At 43.9% G+C, this 18,265-nt stretch overlaps 1 protein-coding gene across 2 annotated transcripts in view; it reads left to right on the top strand.

Annotated features, from left to right (window-relative positions):
* SRPX (sushi repeat containing protein X-linked) overlaps positions 1-15,606 on the top strand; it is an 88,995-nt gene extending 73,389 nt beyond the window's left edge. For both annotated transcript variants that reach the window (XM_070066532.1, XM_070066533.1), the window contains 5 exons: positions 5,041-5,162; positions 5,636-5,815; positions 7,893-8,026; positions 11,195-11,316; positions 15,068-15,606. In XM_070066532.1, the coding sequence (XP_069922633.1) occupies positions 5,041-5,162; positions 5,636-5,815; positions 7,893-8,026; positions 11,195-11,316; positions 15,068-15,251 (742 nt within the window). In that variant the 3' untranslated portion in view covers positions 15,252-15,606. The remainder of the gene's footprint in view (positions 1-5,040; positions 5,163-5,635; positions 5,816-7,892; positions 8,027-11,194; positions 11,317-15,067) is intronic.
* Positions 15,607-18,265: the final 2,659 nt, after the last annotated feature.

The following is an 18,265-nucleotide window of genomic DNA, read 5'->3' as shown; positions in this document are numbered from 1 at the left end:
TTCGTGCGATCCCCTGGTCATCATCTAACATGCTACATACTCGCTTCTGTATTGGTTTACTGTCTGTCTCCTTTACTGTGTGGCCGTGTCCATATCACTAATGCCCAGAACTGTGCCAAGCACATCATTAGCACTCAGGAAATAGTTGTTGAAGGAAAGAAGTTGAGATAAGGGGTTGGGGGAAGAATGGTAGAGAAAGAGGAAATTAACTGGTTAATTCATGGATAGACTACCCCTGTTGCCTGCCTAGGTGTGTGTGTGGTGGTGGTGGCGGCTGCGGTGGGGCTCCTACTTATGCCCATAGGCCTTATTGAGCCATTACCTCCACTGGGAAACCCTGTGTGTCTCCCAGGTGGGGCTAATTGCTACACTCCTTGTGCTCTGAGAGTACAGTTTAGTGCCAAACTTTTTCACCCCTTGTTTTTTTTATTGCATCTGTTTCTTTCAGAAATTCTGATTTGTCACTTAGCTTTACAAATTATGACCACATCACTGACAGAAGATTATATAAAAAGAGATGAGGTGGCTTTTGCCTTCTTCCTCACCTCTACCCCATTCTCCAGGACCACTTGCATTTATAGTTGGATGTACACCAGAGAAGCTTTTACAAATGGGTGCTCCCCTTTGGTGAAGTTCACCTACGTATTATGCTAAATCCAGCATTTTGGCCTGTACCCCTGCAGCTGCTGGCCTTTATTTTCTGGAGACTACTACATCATGTCAGGATATTCAAACCTGTGCCTTAAAGTTCATGGCCCCATTAGACCTCCCTATTGAGTTTCCATCTGTGGACAAAAGGCTGCCTTTAGCCTATGCCCTGGCGAACCATACAACATGGGAAGACTTTCTAGAGTCCTACCAACCCAGGCTGTACAAACCAAAACCTTCTTAGACAATTATTAACAATAGCAGAACATCTCCCTCTAAGAAGAGGTTGAATCTCTCCTCCCTAGCAGGACACTTTGTTCCTACATCCTGATAATCTTCCTCAAGTACATTATCCAGTTTAAATCATATTACTGTTTGTATTCTTCCTTGTAGCTTCTTAAAGATTGATCATTTAAAAATTATTCACTGTCACATACATATGACACAAACCCCTGAGGAGAAACTTTGGGTGAGTGGGATTAAAAAGTATATCACAGTTGACATGATCAGAGATTGGGTTTTATTTATCTTTGATGCTTCAGGGTTTAGTACAGTCCCTGGCCCAGCCCCTAACACTCAGTAGGTTCTTGGATTTTTGCAACTATGATTGTTGTTGAAAGCCCACCTAATAAACTCAAAATATCAAGTCACTAGATGATTCTGTTTGTCTAAAAGATTTTGTGAGGATACTCACCTTGGCATTTTTGTGGGTAACCTGTGCATTATGGTAAGAAATGTGACATTTGAAAAGGGCATCTCAGTAGTCCCCTGCTGCTCCGTTAAGAGCAGCTTTCTGCTCGCAGAGTTCTCCAGCCCAGAGCCTGCGATGCCTCGGAGCAGGATGCCATGGGGAGCACACTCCAGCGGGGTGAGGAGCTGAGAGAAGGCTACCTGGTCTCCTTTTCAGCTCCCACTTGGGATCCTTGGTTCCCTGGCATTTTTCCTGTGACCTGTTCCTCACGTCTTATCCAAGTGATATAGGCAGTGATGGAAGGTTTTAGTGTCAAGCTCTGAGACAAGTACTTCCCGTGAGTGCCTTCACTGACCCCTTCAGACTGTCATTTGCATGCCACAGATGAATGGAGCCTCAGCAAGGTTAGCAGCCATTCATGTTGGAAGGTTTATCTGCATTTGCATTGTGCTTCCCAAGGAACTTAGAGTATCTAAAGCCAAAGGCGACATGTCTGTAAGTGGTTGGATTTCTGCCACTTTCCCAAGACCCCTCACTGCATACCTTGTTTTTTTTTTTTTTTATCTTTTATTTAATGAATATAAATTTCCAAAGTACGACTCATGGGTTACAATGGCTTTCCCCCCCATACCGTCCCTCCCACCCACAACCCTCCCCTTTCCCACTCCCTCTCCCCTTCCATTCACATCAAGATTCATTTTCGATTATCTTAATATACAGAAGATCAGCTTAGTATACCTTAAGTAAGGATTTCAACAGTTTGCTCCCACACAGAAACATAAAGTGAAAAATAATAGATGATTTTTTTTTAAATGATGATGAAATCAGATCAGACCTATTGTCATGTTTAATCCCAGTGAGAGTCAAGTTGGGAATTGATAATTTCTTTTTTTTTTTTTTTTTTTTTACAGAAGATCAGTTTAGTGTACATTAAGTAAAGATTTCAATCGTTTGCACCCCCATAGAAACACAAAGTGAAATATACTGTTTGAGTACTCGTTATAGCATTAAGCCTCAGTGTACAGCACATTAAGGACAGAGATCCTACATGAGGAGTAAGTGCACAGTGACTCCTGTTGTTGACTTTACAAATTGACACTCCTGTTTATGGCATCAGTAATCTCCCTATGCACCAGTCATGAGTTTCCAAGGCTATGGAAGCCCCTTGAGTTCTCCGACTCTTATCTTGTTTAGACAAGGTCATAGTCAAAGTGGAGGTTCTCTCCTCCCTTCAGAGAAAGGCACCTCCCTCTTTGAAGACCTGTTCTTTCCACTGGGATCTCACTCACAGAGATCTTTTTGCCAGAGTGCCTTGGCTTTCCATGCCTGAAATACTCTCATGGGCTTTTCAGCCAGATCCGAGTGCCTTTAGGGCTGATTCTGAGGCCAGAGTGCTATTTAGGACATCCGCCATTCTATGAGTCTGCTGAGTATCTCACTTCCCATGTTGGATCACTCTCCCCTTTATTTATTCTATCGGTTAGTGTTAGCAGATACTAGACTTGTTTATGTGCTCCCTTTGACTCTTAGTCCTTTCATTATGATCAATTGTGAACTGAAATTGATCACTTGGAATAGTGAGATGGCATTGGCACATGCCACCTTGATGGGATTGAATTGGAATCCCCTGGTATGTTTCCAACTCTACCAATTGGGGCAAGTCAGCCCGAGCATGCCCCAAATTATACATCTCTTCCCTCTCTTATTCCCACTTTTATGTTTAACAGGGATCACATTTCAGTTAATTTTCAACACTTAAGAATAACTGTGTGATAATTACAGAATTAAACCAGTCATATTAAGTAGAACAGACAAAAAAAAACTACTAAGAGGGATAATGTATTAAGTTGTTCATTAACAGTCAGGGCTATGCTGATCAAGTCACCGTTTCTCATAGTGTCCATTTCACTTCAGGAGGTTTCCTTTTTGGTGTTCAGTCAGTTGTCACCGATCAGGGAGAACATATGGTATTTGTCCCTTTGGGACTGGCTTACTTCACTCAGCATGATGTGTTCCAGATTCCTCCATTTTGTTGCAAATGACTGGATTTCGTTGTTTCTTACTGCGGTATAGTATTCTAAAGAATGCATATCCCATAATTTCTTTATCCAATCTACCATTGATGGGCATTTAGGTTGGTTCCAGGTCTTGGCTATTGTGAATTGTGCTGCAATAAACATTAGGGTGCAGACCGCTTTTTTGTTTATCAATTTAAACTCCTTTGGGTAAATTCCAAGGAGTGGGATGGCTGGGTCGAACGGTAGGGTTATATTCAGGTTTCTGAGGAATCTCCAGACTGACTTCCATAGTGGCTTGACCAGTTTGCATTCCCACCAACAGTGGGTTAGTGTCCCTTTTTCCCCACATCCTCGCCAGCATCTGTTGTTGGTAGATTTCTGTATGTGAGCCATTCTAACCGGGGTGAGGTGAAACCTCATTGCCTCACTGCATACCTTGTAAACAGCCGCCACGCTCACATATGTGCAAGACTCTCCTCAATGATGATGGTGATGCCTCCACGTGTCCATTATGAGCAAATATTCTCATCATTCCCAAGAATGATACAGAGAAGAGGAATTCGCTATATACTGAAAGCCAAACAAAGTTTGGCATTTGGTCATGCTCTACCTATTGGTGTTCTTATTATACAGCCAAGAAGAAAGATACTGGAGTCACTATAGCTGTGTGATCGTGGACAACTGCTTTACACTTTTGAAAAAAGATTATTTATTTGAGAGGTAGAGTTACAGAGAGAGAGAGAGAGAGAGAGGAAGAGACAGAGAGAGGTCTTCCATCTGCTGATTCACTCCCCAAATGGCCACAATGACAAGGGCTGGGCCAGGCAGAAGCCAGAAGCCAGGAGCCTCTTTGGGTCTCCCACATGGGTGACAGGGACCCAAGCACTTGGGCCATCTTTTGCTGCTTCCCCAAGCACACTAGCAGGGAGCTGGATCAGAAGTGGAGCAGCCAGGACTTGAACATGAGATGCCAGTGTTGCCATGCCACAGTGGTGGCCACCTCGTTAAACTTTTTGTGCTTCAGTTTCCTCACCTGTGAAACGGAGATCATACTACCTACCTAACAGAATTGTTGTGAGGATTAAAGAAATGGATATATATGTAAAGTGCTTAGAACCATGCCTGACATAGTGTAACGTTTATGGAAATGCAAAGAATAATAATAATAATTATTATTGTATTATTAGGATAATCAAGAAATCACAGAGAATTTGCCTTTTGCTCTGGAAAGGCCTCCACTGGCCCAGTTAGAAAAAGCAGAGAAAGTTCTAGCACCTCCTATAGGCTCAAATTTTCCATGACTGCTAGGACTGTATGTTCAAATGATTTTCCTCGCAAAAAATTCCCCTGTCCTCTTGATAGTGAGGCAATTCAGGTGCCCCCCTGGAACAAGGGTGGAACCAGAGGATGACAAGCCTTGGCCTCTCAGTCTCCCCCCATACCACTTTTCCACCCTCTAGCAAGAAAAAAACACATCTCAACTTCCCAGTCACTGGGCCCTCCCATTTTCTGGTCTCAAACTGCTGTTCTAAAACAGAAAAGCTCAGGAGTTTCTGTTCTTGAAGATGTCTTTGCTCTGGTCGGACTGGCTGCCCTTTAGGATCCCCACCTCCTGTGCAGACTCGGGGCTCAACAACTGCCTGTTCAGTCCATAATGTTTCTGTATGTTTTGTTTTCTCTAAGTGTTATTCTAAAAGGCCTCCCCCCAGGCTCGCATTTTCCAGAAGGAGACCACAGGATCCAGTATACTGTCTATGACAGAGCTGAGAACAAGGGTACTTGCAAATTTCGAGTTAAAGTAAGAGGTAAGACAGCTGCTTCTTGGCCTTTCGCCCTTTTAGTAAGGCCAAGGGATGCAGGCCCGCAGCAAGCTTTCTCTGGGTGCCCACTCCCATAGAGACTGACGAGATGTGGGTCAAGTGTCCCGTCTTAGTGCCAGAATTTTCCAGTGCAGGTTCAAATGGGGTTCAGTGCTGACTGATTAGGAAAGAAGTTCCCCAGGACTAGTCTCATCAGAGCTGGCCCAGTGGGACACAGTTTGGTGACATTTCCATCCCTGAGCTAGGGTGACCAGCTAAAGCTGCAAGTCCTGCTGTAACCAGGGCAATTGGCAGTGACTAGTCCAAGGCTTCTCCCACTGACTAAATAATCATCACGCATTGCACAGTGTGACGTAGAAGCCTGATGGCAAAGCCGGTGCCCCTGAGTCCTTACCCTCTCTGCTTGCTCTGTGCAAGGAGCTCAGCGCTGAGATCCCTCTGGGCTTGTGTCCTTACAGTCAGACGCTGTGGCAAACTCAACGCTCCAGAAAATGGTTACATGAAGTGCTCCAGTGACGGCGATAATTATGGAGCCACTTGTGAGTTCTCCTGCATCGGTGGCTACGAGCTCCAGGGTAGCCCTGCCCGAGTATGTCAGTCCAACCTGGCGTGGTCTGGCACAGAGCCCACCTGCGCAGGTATGTGTGCAACTGTCTCTGCAGCCAGTGGAAGAATCTAAAGACCCCTTAGTTCTGGATCCCGGCACAGGGAAAGAAGGTTTTGTTTCATGTGCTTTGAAAAGTTCATTGCCATCATTCTTCATCTGAGTGGGTAAACCTAATCCCTAGTTCTCTGCTGCAACTCATCTCCTTTGCCTCTTCCTGTCCTCTGATTTCCATTTTATGTCCTCTAAGGAAGAAACTGGAAATGGGAACCCAGAGCCAGACTTTGACATTAGGAACCAGCGAAGGTGTCATTAGTTACTCTGCCCCTCTCCTGCAAACGGAAGGAGCTTGTTTACAAATCCAGAACACGGTCAGGTGTAGACAACGTAATGCCTGCTTTGCAGCACTGGCTTGAAAATCATGCAGACGTTGGGCATTTGGAGGCTTTCTTTCTACATAAAATGAGGAAAGTAATTCCTTGCCTACCTGCTGAGTTGTTGTGAGGATTCAAAGAGGTTATCCACTGAACAGTGGATTAAGCAGTACCTGCTACAGGGTAAGCATTCTATATACTCCAGCTATTCTTACTGATGAACAAAAAGCAGCCTGGAGAGTGAAAACGCTGAGAGATTTGGACGAGTCAGAAAATTCTGGATGTATAACTTATTTGTATACTTCTCCCTCTCTGTTTCTCTCTCTCTCTCTGTCTCTCTCTCTCTCTTTACATTTTCTGGTACCTCTTTATCCTTTCTCTTTAATCCCAGATATTAAGAGTTAGGTGGGAGAGAGACATACACACCATCAGCTTAAAGACATACACACCATCAGCTTAAGTGCCTGAGGTTCTATTTCAAACACTAAACCAGAAAGAACATGTCTGTCCCCAACTCTCCATCTGAGGACTTCATATCCATTGAGAGTCCTGGAGTGCTGTGACAAGTAAGTTTCTAGGCCTGCATAGTTCAATATCTAAGCCATTAGCCATGTGTGGCTCTTGAACACTTGAAATGAAGCGAGTTTGAATTGACATGTGCTGTAAGTATAAATAAAATACACACCAACTTCAGAGTCATAGTACAAAAATATAGACTATCTCCATTTTTATATTGGTTACATATTGAAATGAAATTGTATATGTTAGGTTTAATAAAATATAGTTATTTCGCCTCATTCTTTGTCCTTTTAATGAGATTACTAGAAAATTTAAAATTATATACTGTCTTCTATTATATTTCTATTGACCAGGACTATCCTATATATCAGAATTTAAAAATTTTATTTAGTTTCATTTAGTTTGAAAGGCATAGAAAAAGGGAGAGAGGGTCTGGCACTGTGGTGTGGTAGGTAAACCTGCCACCTGCGGTGCCAGCAAACATGTGGGCACCTGTTCAAATGCTGGCTGCTCTATTTCCAATCCAGCTCTCTACTATGGCCTGGGAAAGCAGTGGAAGATGGCCCAAGTCCTTGGGCCCCTGCACCCACGTGGGAGACCGGGAAGAAGCTCCAGGATCCTGGATTTGGATCAGCCCAGCTCTGGCTGCTGTGGCCATCTGGGGAGTGAACCAGTGGGTGGAAGACCTCTCCCTCTCTGCCACTCTGCCTTTCAAATAAATAAATAATTCTTTAAGAGACACACACACACACACACACAGAGTGAGTGAGTTAGTTTCCCTCTACTGGTTAACTCCTCAAATGACCACAATAGCCCTGGAGAAATGGGCCAGGAGCCAAGGTGACCTCCAGCTGTTGAAAAAGGCAAGGGAATACATCCTCCTCTAGAACATCTGCAGGGACGCACAGGCTGTCAATATCTTGGTTTTAGCCCAGTGAAACCCTTATAGGACTTCTGGCCTCCAGGACTAAAGAGAACAAATTTGTGTTATGTTAAGCCACTAAGTTCGTGATGACTTGTTAAGCAACAAGAGGAAACCAATATAGATCCCCACTCCCTATAAGTATTTCTTGGGACAACCTCCCAAATAAAGTACTTACAGTCCAGTCTTATCTGAGGATATACTTATGTATTTTGTTGTATGTGTCATCGCAGGCTATTTTGGCATTGAGCCAAAATAATTAGAGGGTTTCTGACCCATGTGGCCATTATTTACAGCCATGAATGTCAATGTGGGTGTCAGAACAGCAGCTGCACTTCTGGATCAGTTTTATGAAAAAAGAAGACTCCTCATTGTGTCTACACCCACAGCGCGGAACCTCCTCTACCGGCTGCAGCTGGGAATGCTACAGGTAAGTCCTTGGGGCAGGGGCAGGGGCAGGGGCAGGGGCAGGGGCAGGGGCAGGGGCAGGGGTAGGGTGGGAGGAAAACCTGTTACAGGAAGGGGTCTGAGCATTTCACTAAAAGCAAAGGCCAGATCCAGTGTTAAATCCATTTATTGTGAGCTTCAGAAACCAGCACTTTAGAGCTACCACCATGCGTTTCTGGTACTGCAGCATAATCTGATTAACATTGACTCCTCAGAACAAACCCAATTTAACAAGGTTTGTCTGCTTTCACTAATACACTTAATTGACATGCTGTCCAGACCCAGCCAAAGAACAATTGTCTTTGTTGAACCCATCCAGGACATGCCTGGGCTGGAGGTGATCAATCAGTTGTCTGCCCAAAAGGCTGGCCCAAGGGATGAGGGCTATCCAGGAGCCTCCAGGCTCCACATCTTCCCCAAGGAATTTCCCTGCCTCTCATAGAGCTCCACAGAGTGGCAGCCATCTTTGTGGACAGTGGTTTTCAAAGTGTGGTCCATGGACCAACAGCGGTAGCCACACTTGGGAGCTTGTTAGAAATGGACATTCTCTGGGCCTGGCATTGTGACACAGGAGGTTTAGCTGCAGCTTGCAACACTGGCATCCTGGTTTGCGTCTTGGTTGCTCCATTTCTAATCCAGATCCCTGCTAATGTTCCTAGGAAGACAGAGGAAGATGGTCCAAGTGCGTGGGCCCCTGCCACCTATGTGGGAGACCCAGAAGAAGCTCCTGGCTTCTGCCTGGCCCAGCACTGGCTGTTGTGGCCATTTGGGGAACAAGCCAGCAGATACAAGAGATTTCTATCTCTTGCTCTCGCTCCTACCCTTCCTTTCATATAAATTTTTTTAAAAAAGAAATGCACATTCTCAGACCCTTTCTAGACCTACAGTATTGGAAGCTACATCTTAATGACTTTAACAAGAACTCCAGGTGGTTCCTAAGCCCTTTAAAACTTAAAGAGCATTTTTTTCTAGGAAATGTGCTCCTCTCAGCTGTGTACATTTCGTAGCTACTAAATAAGGCAACCAGCAGGACAGAGGTACGGGATAGGGGCCTAGAAACTGTAAGGATCAAATTCGTCACTTGATGTTGTCCTGAAACCAGTTTGCAGTTAAGGGTGGTCCAGCCAGCTGGATGCCATAAAGACAGGGAGTCCGCTGTGTCATGAACACAGTGCTGCACCAAATGGTTTTTGATTTTCATTCATTTAATTTCTTTATTAAAATGAATAGAACTAAGTGTCTTGAGTAATCTTGGTTTAATCAAAGGCTACAATTTACTTCCTATGGTAGTATTAGTACAATGAATAATGATATCTTTCTTCCCCCTTCCCTGTACTTACACGACAGCCCATGAAGTCTGAAGAGCCATATACAAAATTTAGCTCCTTGATGATGACCAAATTCATTACATTTTTACCCCAGTCTCTGCTGCCTACCCCCTCCCCTTATGTCCCCTTGTCCCAGATAGGAGCTTGCTCTTCAGAAAACACAAGCTTACAGCTCTCTATTTTTGTGCAAAATTGGCATTGCAAGCTATACTCCGTGATTATACATTTCCTGACTTAGTATTCCATGGAAAAATGAATAAGCCAAACAACTTGATTTTTCTCTGTTTGGCAAACTATGGCCCATGGGGCAAATGGGGTCCATTGCCAATGTCTGTAAGTTAAATTTTATTGTACACAATTGCCTTCATTCCTTTGTGCATTGTCTATGACTGCTTTTGTACTACAACAGCTGAATTGAGTAGTTAGGGCTGAGGCCATGCGGCTCTGAAAGCCTCAAACGCATTCAGCCCTCTGTACCTGTGGGTTCATCCTCCGGGGATTCAACCAAACTGGGATCAAAATGATTTGGAAAAAAAATTGCGTCTGTTCTGCATATACACAGAATTTTTCTTGTCATAACTCCCTAAACATATAGTATGGAAACTATTTCCAAAGCATTTATATTGTATCAGGTATTATAAATAACCTTGAGATGATTTAAAGTATACAGTAGGGTATGTATAGGTTCTATTCAAACACGATTTTATGTAAGGAACTTGAGCAGCCACAGATTGTGGATACTGAGGGGCGATATTATTTACTCTCTGGCCCTTTACAGAAAAAGTTGCTCCCCACTCCTACTCTTCCATCTGCTGGTTCACTCCCCAAATGGCCACAATAGCCAGAGCTGAGTTGAAGGCACCTGGAGCTTCCTCTGGGTCTCCCATGTAGGCACAGGGGCCCAAGCACTTGGCCCATCTTCCACTGCTTTCCCAGACCATAAGCAGAGAGCTGGATTGCAAAAGGAGCAGCTAGGACATGAACTGGTGCCCATATGGGATGCCGGCACTGCAGGCGGAGGCCTAACCTACGACGGCACAGCACCAGCCCCATGTATCGATATGTTTATATATGACCTCCTCCCGTGAACATCCTTACACTTATGTTTTAACCAGAGCCTTCAAAGAAATGTTAGGTTGACTTAGGCATTGCAGTTAGAATAATAGTAAAGAATATTTCTAACTCTTGTACCAATTCTGTCACTTCATATAGCAATGTTTCAGTGGAATTGTGGTAAAAATCATTTGGTGTTTTCATAGTTTAGGAATTTTAAATTTCTTTTTCTACTTAGCCAGGTTCCTCTTATGAAACTTTCTTGTTCCCTTGGTGCCATCACTGCTTCTGAAGAAATCTCCTGGCACATGGTTGACTGGGCCACATTCCCGAGGCTTTTGCTAAGAATCAGCTCAGAGGACTGGACTTTTTGTCCTTGTTTTCTCCTGGGTTTGGCTGTGGGGGTCATACGGTAGGGCAAAGAAGGGGTCTCTGGAAATACTCTTCTCTCCTTCCAAAGACAAAGTTAGAATTGTCTGGGGGTGGTCTTGGGCACTTTTTAGGAAATTTGTCTCCTGCAAGGTCTCACCCAGTCTAGCCTAGCATTTTGCTTAGGTTTCCAAAGTCCTGTTGCCAAGCCATTTCTGAGTACTGTTCTAGGAAGTATAGTCACTGGTTTATCCCTGCTATCTTAACTATTTTCTGCACAATTTGGAGTGGGCAATAAGCTTCCAAAAACAGACCACTACTGCCTCTGTGAGTTGGTAGTTTGGCATGAAAGTCACCTTTAGCCATGTTAACACCTCCCCTGTTGTGTTTTTCCCATCCAGCAATCCCAGTGTGGCCTGGATCTCCGACACATCACCGTGGTAGAACTGGTAGGCGTGTTCCCGACCCTTATCGGCAGGATAGGAACAAAGATTATGCCTCCAGCCCTAGCTCTGCAGCTCAGGTATGGGGAAAGTCTGTCCTGAAATTGAACCCCCTTGGAATGCACTTTATCATAACCATGCTGACATGTTGCTGCTTGTCCAAATAACTCATGCAGTGAGTAATTACTAGTGTTCTCTCTTCTTCCCCCCTCCAATCAAAGATTTTTGGTGTGTGTGTGTGTGTTGGCCTGTCGGGGAGCCAGAGTGAGGCACTGAACCTAGGTACATCTGATATGAGATGCAGGCGTCTTAACCATTAGGCCAAATGCTTGTCCCAGCATTTGTATTTTTTTTAAGTGCTACTGCATTTTTATCTAGCACCCCTCTAGAGCATAGCACTAGTACTTTTGAGGCCACCTCTAGCACTTTTGAGGCCAGTACCAATACTTTCAGATATTTGCTACTCAGCACTTAGCACAGTACCCGGCATCGTGCTGGTGTTAAGTGACATAAATCGCTCTAAGTTTCACTGAAGCATCTTTATTATTCCCAGTAGTGACAGTAGCCTTTAAGGGTATATTTTCAATTCCAAGTACCTCAAGGTAAAGTCTGCAAAACTCAAGATAGGGGATTATGTTGCTATCTGAGAATTCATAATGATAATTTTCATAGTATCCACACACTCCGAGTAAATAATTTAATTTAAACACATTTGAGAAATATGTTGCAGAATTTATTGAATATTCATCTTTGGGATAAACATATTTCTGGGATACAATGTGATATTTCAATACATGTGTACAGATTTTTTTTAAATGCTAAGGAAATGGAGATTCTAACTACTCTGACTTGATTGTACATTGTATACATATATTGAACTATCACATGGTACTTCACAAAAATGAACAATAAAATTTTTTAAAAATGTGTTGCTGAACCGTACTCCTGCGGAATCTGATTTAGTAGGTCTGGGGTGGGGCCTGAGAATTTGCATTTCATGCAGATTCCCAGAGAACCGCACTGTGAGAACCACTGACCTAGTGTTATCAACAGTGTCAGAGTTTTGGCACTTTTTGGCAAGCAACCTTGAAGAAGAGGGTCAATCTTTATTGCATAGCCAGAAGACAGTGCAGGCGCTGTCAGTGCAGGTGATGACTCAGATGCATTACCTAATGGGTTTGGTGTCAGGTCACATGCTACCTTTATCAGAAATATTCATGAGGAAGAAAGAGCTTGGCAGATGGATGTTGTGTTCTTTTCCCCCTTGAATTCCACCCTAGAGTGTCATGTAAAGGAAAGAGGATGATGTAGGCAAAGAATGGAAAGCAGGAAAGAAGAGATGGAGAAGCAGGATGCTTAGATAATCTAAAGTTCACTTGTCTGGTTGCAGTGTTTTCCAGTAGCACTGAGGCCATGCTAAAACCATTGAGGGGAGTTGGTGGGAAGGGGAGACGGGTGCCTGGTGTTGCCAGGTCACCACCTGCCTCCTTCCCTGGCCTCATTTCCTTTAGATCTGCACCTATGGGCTAATTCATATTCCTTAGAGGAATTTTCTACTGATATCAAGGTATAGGATAGGGATACAGAAAGCCATACTTTTTATATCGACATTATTCTTGGAGTCTCTAGAGTTCTCTGGAAGATTCTCCAGGAAGGACCACTTCCAAACTGATGACAGACATTGCTGTAACTGATACATACTGCCAGCGCCACCCTCACCCACATTCTCAGGGGCGTCTGCTCATCCAGGCCCCAAATTTCTGTGGTTTCTTGGCCCCAGCAGGATGCATTTCTGTGGCTGTTGCTGACTTGTGGCTCTGACCACTCATTTCTTCCCATGTGGTTTTCCTTTTTTTTTTTTTTTAATATTTATTTGAAAGTCAGAGTTAGAGAGAGGCAGAGAGAAAGAGAGGTCTTCCATCCTCCCCAGATGGCTGCAATGGCCGGAGCTGTGCCAATCCAAAGCCAGGAGCTTCTTCCTGGTCTCCCACGTGGGCGCAGGGGCCCAAAGACTTGGGCCACCTTCTACTGCTTTCCCAGGCCATAGCAGAGAGCTGGATCAGAAGAGGAGCAGCTGGGACTCGAACCGGTGCCCATATGGGATGCCAGCACTGCAGGTGGCGGCTTTACCTGCTACACCACAGCAATGGCCCTGGTTTTCCCTTCTTTATATTCTATGTCAATGAAGGGACAGGGCGACCTTGAGCAATGTATGTGGTAACACCTGGTGGCACAGTGGAGGTGTTCCATCCTAACTTTATAAGCACTATAAAATTGAATGTTCCAATTTCTCAGCGGTCATTCTCGCCCCACAGGCTCCTGCCACCACATGGCTTGGCCCTCTTCTCCCTCCAGACCCACTTACTTTCTTGTTTCTCTGTTTCCTCCCCTTGCTAGAACTTCCCCTAGAGATTCAATAACCCCTTTCTTAAGGACACAAAGCACCTTAGCTCTCCATTCCCATCTGACTTACTTGCACTTTACCTACTTACAGGCCTACATACACGTGTTCCAAGATTCATTAATGCATGTCATTAAGTCATCTTCTCCTAAGCTCCTCTCTTTGCACTGCTGGAAGCCTGGCAGAGGCATAGTAATGTTGCCTTTCTTTTATTTCTAGTGAATTAGCAATTTAGCTTCCCACTGGGATAAAATAGAAATTATTCCCTTCTTACCTGTAATTTCTTGTCAAAAGGCAGAAAAAGGTGCCACCAGTTTGTGTTTTACGTAATGATTTTTTTTTAACCTTTATCCATTTGTATGACAAGGAAAATAGTTCATCTTAAATCCAGGTGGCAGTGCCTCTTGCACAATCTCAAGATACCCTCTCTGGAGAAGAGACTAAGAGGGCTCATACTTTCCTTCGGCTCAGCTCATCTCTTTGTTTGCTTTCTGCAGCTTTTCTCATCTGAATATGTTTGCATAGTAAAACAACTACACAGATTAAATTCTAGCGTAGTAGAGTAGAAACAACACCAGACACTTGAAATCACTTCAAGTTCTGTTTCTGGAATTAGTTGGGATACAAATTTGTGATTAATCAAGTCAGAATCCCTGGGGTGTAGACCAAGCCCAGTTCCTTCTGTCTGTGCAGTCCTGAGCTGGCCCTTGAATAGGTCATAACTATAATATTTGGAAAGTTATTCCAATCAGCTTTACCTAGTCTAGGATTTCTCAACTTTGGCACTATTGATATTTGGGGCTGAAAGAATGTTTGTTGGGGAGGGTTTCCTGGGCGTGGTAGGATATTTAGCAGCATTCCTGGCTCCTACCCCCTAGATGCCAGTAGCATTTCTACCCCCATTGTGATGGCCAAACATATCTCCAGACATGGCCAAATGTTCCCCGAGGTGGGGGTTGGGGGGGGCAGAGAAATCACTCCAGTTGGTGTATGGGTATGAGAAACTAGTCTGCAAACTTGGGTTGACTCCTATTTAATGCCAAAAGACAATCTGTTAGCCTTGTTGTATGCGCCTTTGCAGTAACTGCTGGTGTATGGTGCCATTGTGGGTCTGACACCCTCCTAACCACAGCCTAAAGCAGTGCTTCTCAACCTTGCATGTGCATACCAGCCTTCTGGAGATATTGCTAATAATGCAGATAGAAGTCTGATAATTTTGGTGTGGGGTGTGAGCATCTTTTCCAACAGGTTCCCTTGTGTTGCTGCTAGTCCAAGGTCCAGCCTTTTGAGTTGCAAGGATCTAATGGAAAATTCAGTCCTTCCTGAAATCAAGCCTTTCTCTGCACACAGTGTCACTCTAGGGCTCTGACTCCCAGAACCCTCCTGCATCAGGGTCTGACATACTCTTACCTTTTCTTTGCCTGCCCCAGGTTGTTACTTCGAATTCCACTCTATTCCTTCAGTATGGTGCTAGTGGACAAGCATGGCATGGACAAGGAGCGCTATGTCTCTCTGGTGACGCCCGTGACTCTCTTCAACCTGATTGACACTTTCCCCTTGAGAAAAGAAGAGATGGTCCTGCAAGCAGAAATGGGCCAGACCTGTAACACCTGACGCGATGTTCCTCCGTTGGTGGTTCCTTTTCTCTTTATATATGGTGCCACGTGCATGGGAAGGCCTTAAAATATCCTCGATGTACAGATTTTTATTTGTAATTTTTAAAGTCTATTTTATTATGAGCTTTCTTTGCACTTAAAAGTTAGCACAATGCTTTTTGTACTTCAAACTGTTTCAGAAGTTTTGATGAAGATATTTACTCTAACTCTTCACTCCAACATGACTGGTTCATTTTGTAGAAAAATTAGAAGTCACAATGATTCACATGCTTTCAACATTATTCAGTGTGAAACATAACTCTTTTCTATTTTGTTTATATAAAACTTTTATTAATAAAATATTTTGGAGCAAATTCATTGAAAGTCACGTTCTTTATCAAGCACTAGCCATAACTTGCTTGGTATGGTCCATGGTTTTAGGACTAATTCTTGGTGGTATTTTAGGAACGAAAACATGGGATTAGCCTTGTCAGGAGCGCAGCTGAACTGGGACAGTGCTGAGCTGTCAGCTGTCAGAGTAGCCAATTGAAGCAACAACTCAAAAATGAAAGTTAAGCCTTTAATCACCTGCATCAATGGGCTTAGTAAGAGGCCAGAACCAGAGACAGGGCTGCCTCCTGTTCCGTTTTCCTCCGGGGATCAGCATGTTTGCCAGGTGAATCCTGCAGAGCAGTGCAGAAGGGCAATCCTCTCCTTGTTGAGGGAGCTCAGGACAAAGGCACTGGCGGTTTTATGGACCCTTGAGACTGGTGGGGGACCAGGAGTAGCAAAGTACTGGGAACTGAGTCAGAGCAGGGAAAAGCAGCTTCAAGGTTTCTCCCATCTGCCCCGGATAGAAGGAGATCTCAGCAGAGACACCTGAAAAAGGCTCCTGTCCAAGGCTTCAGATAGAGAGACCTAGAAATGACGGCCCAGGACCGAAACTGTAAATACACTTGGACCTCCCTATCTGCAGCTTCTGCATCTGCAGATTCAACCAATCAGATTGAAAATACCCAGCTAGAAAAATCCATCTGTTCTGAACATGTACAGATGTTTTCCCTTATCATTATTTCCTAAACAATACAGTAGAACAACTATTTCTACAGTGTTGCCATTGTATTGTTAGGTGATTTAACACATTTGGTAGGATGTGCACATTATATGAACTACTATACCCCTTTACGTGAGGGACTTGAACATCTACAGATGTGGGTGTATCCAAGGGGGTCTTGAAACCAATCCCTGAAGACTGTATGAACAAGTATGATTGGGCAGGGCAACCTGAGCCCGTGACTGCAACTCCCCTTGGAGACCTCAATGCACTGGTTGTGCCCATGTCTGCTTGTGGGAAGGGCAGCTTTCCCCATGCGGCCTGCCTTTATAATTGCATATGGGCATGCAAGAAATCTCATACAACGTTTTTTAACCTGGAGACAGACACTTCATTCCCTCCATGTTTAGAGTATCAGTTTGGCTCACAATCTATTCATGAGCAAAGAAAGTGACTGCATTTATATGGAAAGTACAAATTTCAACATGTCAAGAAGTTTAAAATATGAAGTAGATTTGACACTTCATTTTTTTTTCAGGTTAGGTTAGCCATAGTGATCTCTAAACTGTAAATAAGCTTACACACTATTTAAAAATAAGATTTAGTTTACAAAGCATACTAGAAGCCACTCTTTGGTGCCTGTCTTCTTTAAATATATCAGATAAAGGTCAATGGTGTGGCTGGGGGAGGAATGTCAAACAGTGACTAGTTCAGAAGCCATAAAAAGTCCAAGAGATCATTTGCCACAATTAAGTAAGCATATATCTACCCCCGTTAAAGCTCTCTGGCCTTTGACAAACCAGCCTGTGCCCTCTGCCCAGTAGCCTGAAAGTCCGAGCCTTAAAGATGAATTGACATTTAAGGAACTGCTCTGATTTCTTCAAAAACAGTTGTCCTTTTGAATTTGGAATATTACGGACAGTTTGCTGTACAATACAAAGACTATTTGAAGCTTAATAAATACAGTTATTAAAAATGTATGGCTTATACTAAAATTTGGGCACATTCTTAAAGATTAGTAAGAAGTCTCTAGAGACCTGATTTCTCATTAGAAATCTCACAGTTCTGTTTGATCCCCAGTTCTGTTTGCTCACACTGATACGGAAGAAATCTCTCTCTCTCTCTCTCTCTCTCTCTCTCTCTGTGGGGGGGGGAAGGGGTAGGCAGTTAAGTTTTCTGCTAAGCACAAATGGAAAACTGTCTCCACTTTAATAGATGGCAGGTGAAATCTCAATTTGATTCTTTCTACCTTAGTTGGACTGTGTGGAATTTGCCCCTGCTCCCAGCCTGCACGTGCATGGTTCGGTGATAAGTCAGCGATTTAGACCACTTAAAAATAGAATCAGGGTCTCCGTCTCTGGCTATCTTCTTTCTGAGATCCTGTCCTCACTTTTCATTTGCCGTGGTTACCCTTGGTCTCTGCTCTAGCTCTTAACACCAGTAAGACTGCAGGTTTTCTAGCATCACTTAAGCCTCTCCCACGCTCAAGCACAGTGTGGTATATTCTACAAGACACCCTTTGACAAAATCCCCTTCAAAACTGATGCCTCAAGTTGATTGTCTGATTCCAAGTGATGATTGCTTTCTAGTATCCAACTGCTTTTTGGTCACTCTTCAGTGTCTTCAGATAGTTTTTAAAATATACATACAGTATATACATTTTGTCCTGATACAGGTGTCTGGGAGAGGATTGGCCCAATAGGAGTTTCTTAGCCATTATAAGAAAGCTAGTGAAGGGTGAACCAGAAATTGGATGAACCTAAGTCATTCCCAGAGAACTGCAGATTTCACCTCCACAAACCTTCAACCCTTGGGCTTAAGCTTAGATAACTGGGGAAGGGATGAAGGAGAAGAAAGGGAAGGGGGTCATCCAAAGTGCATCCAAGAAAGATCCCCCTCCTGCTTGTTCACTCCCCAAGTGGCCAGAACAGCCAGGGCTGGGCCAGGCCAAAGCCAGGGACTGGAACTCCATCCTGGTG

The sequence above is a fragment of the Oryctolagus cuniculus genome, chromosome X (genome assembly GCF_964237555.1).
Source record: "Oryctolagus cuniculus chromosome X, mOryCun1.1, whole genome shotgun sequence".
NCBI lineage: Eukaryota > Metazoa > Chordata > Mammalia > Lagomorpha > Leporidae > Oryctolagus > Oryctolagus cuniculus.
Note: the sequence above shows the minus strand (reverse complement) of the source record. Positions and strands in the feature narration are given on the sequence as shown.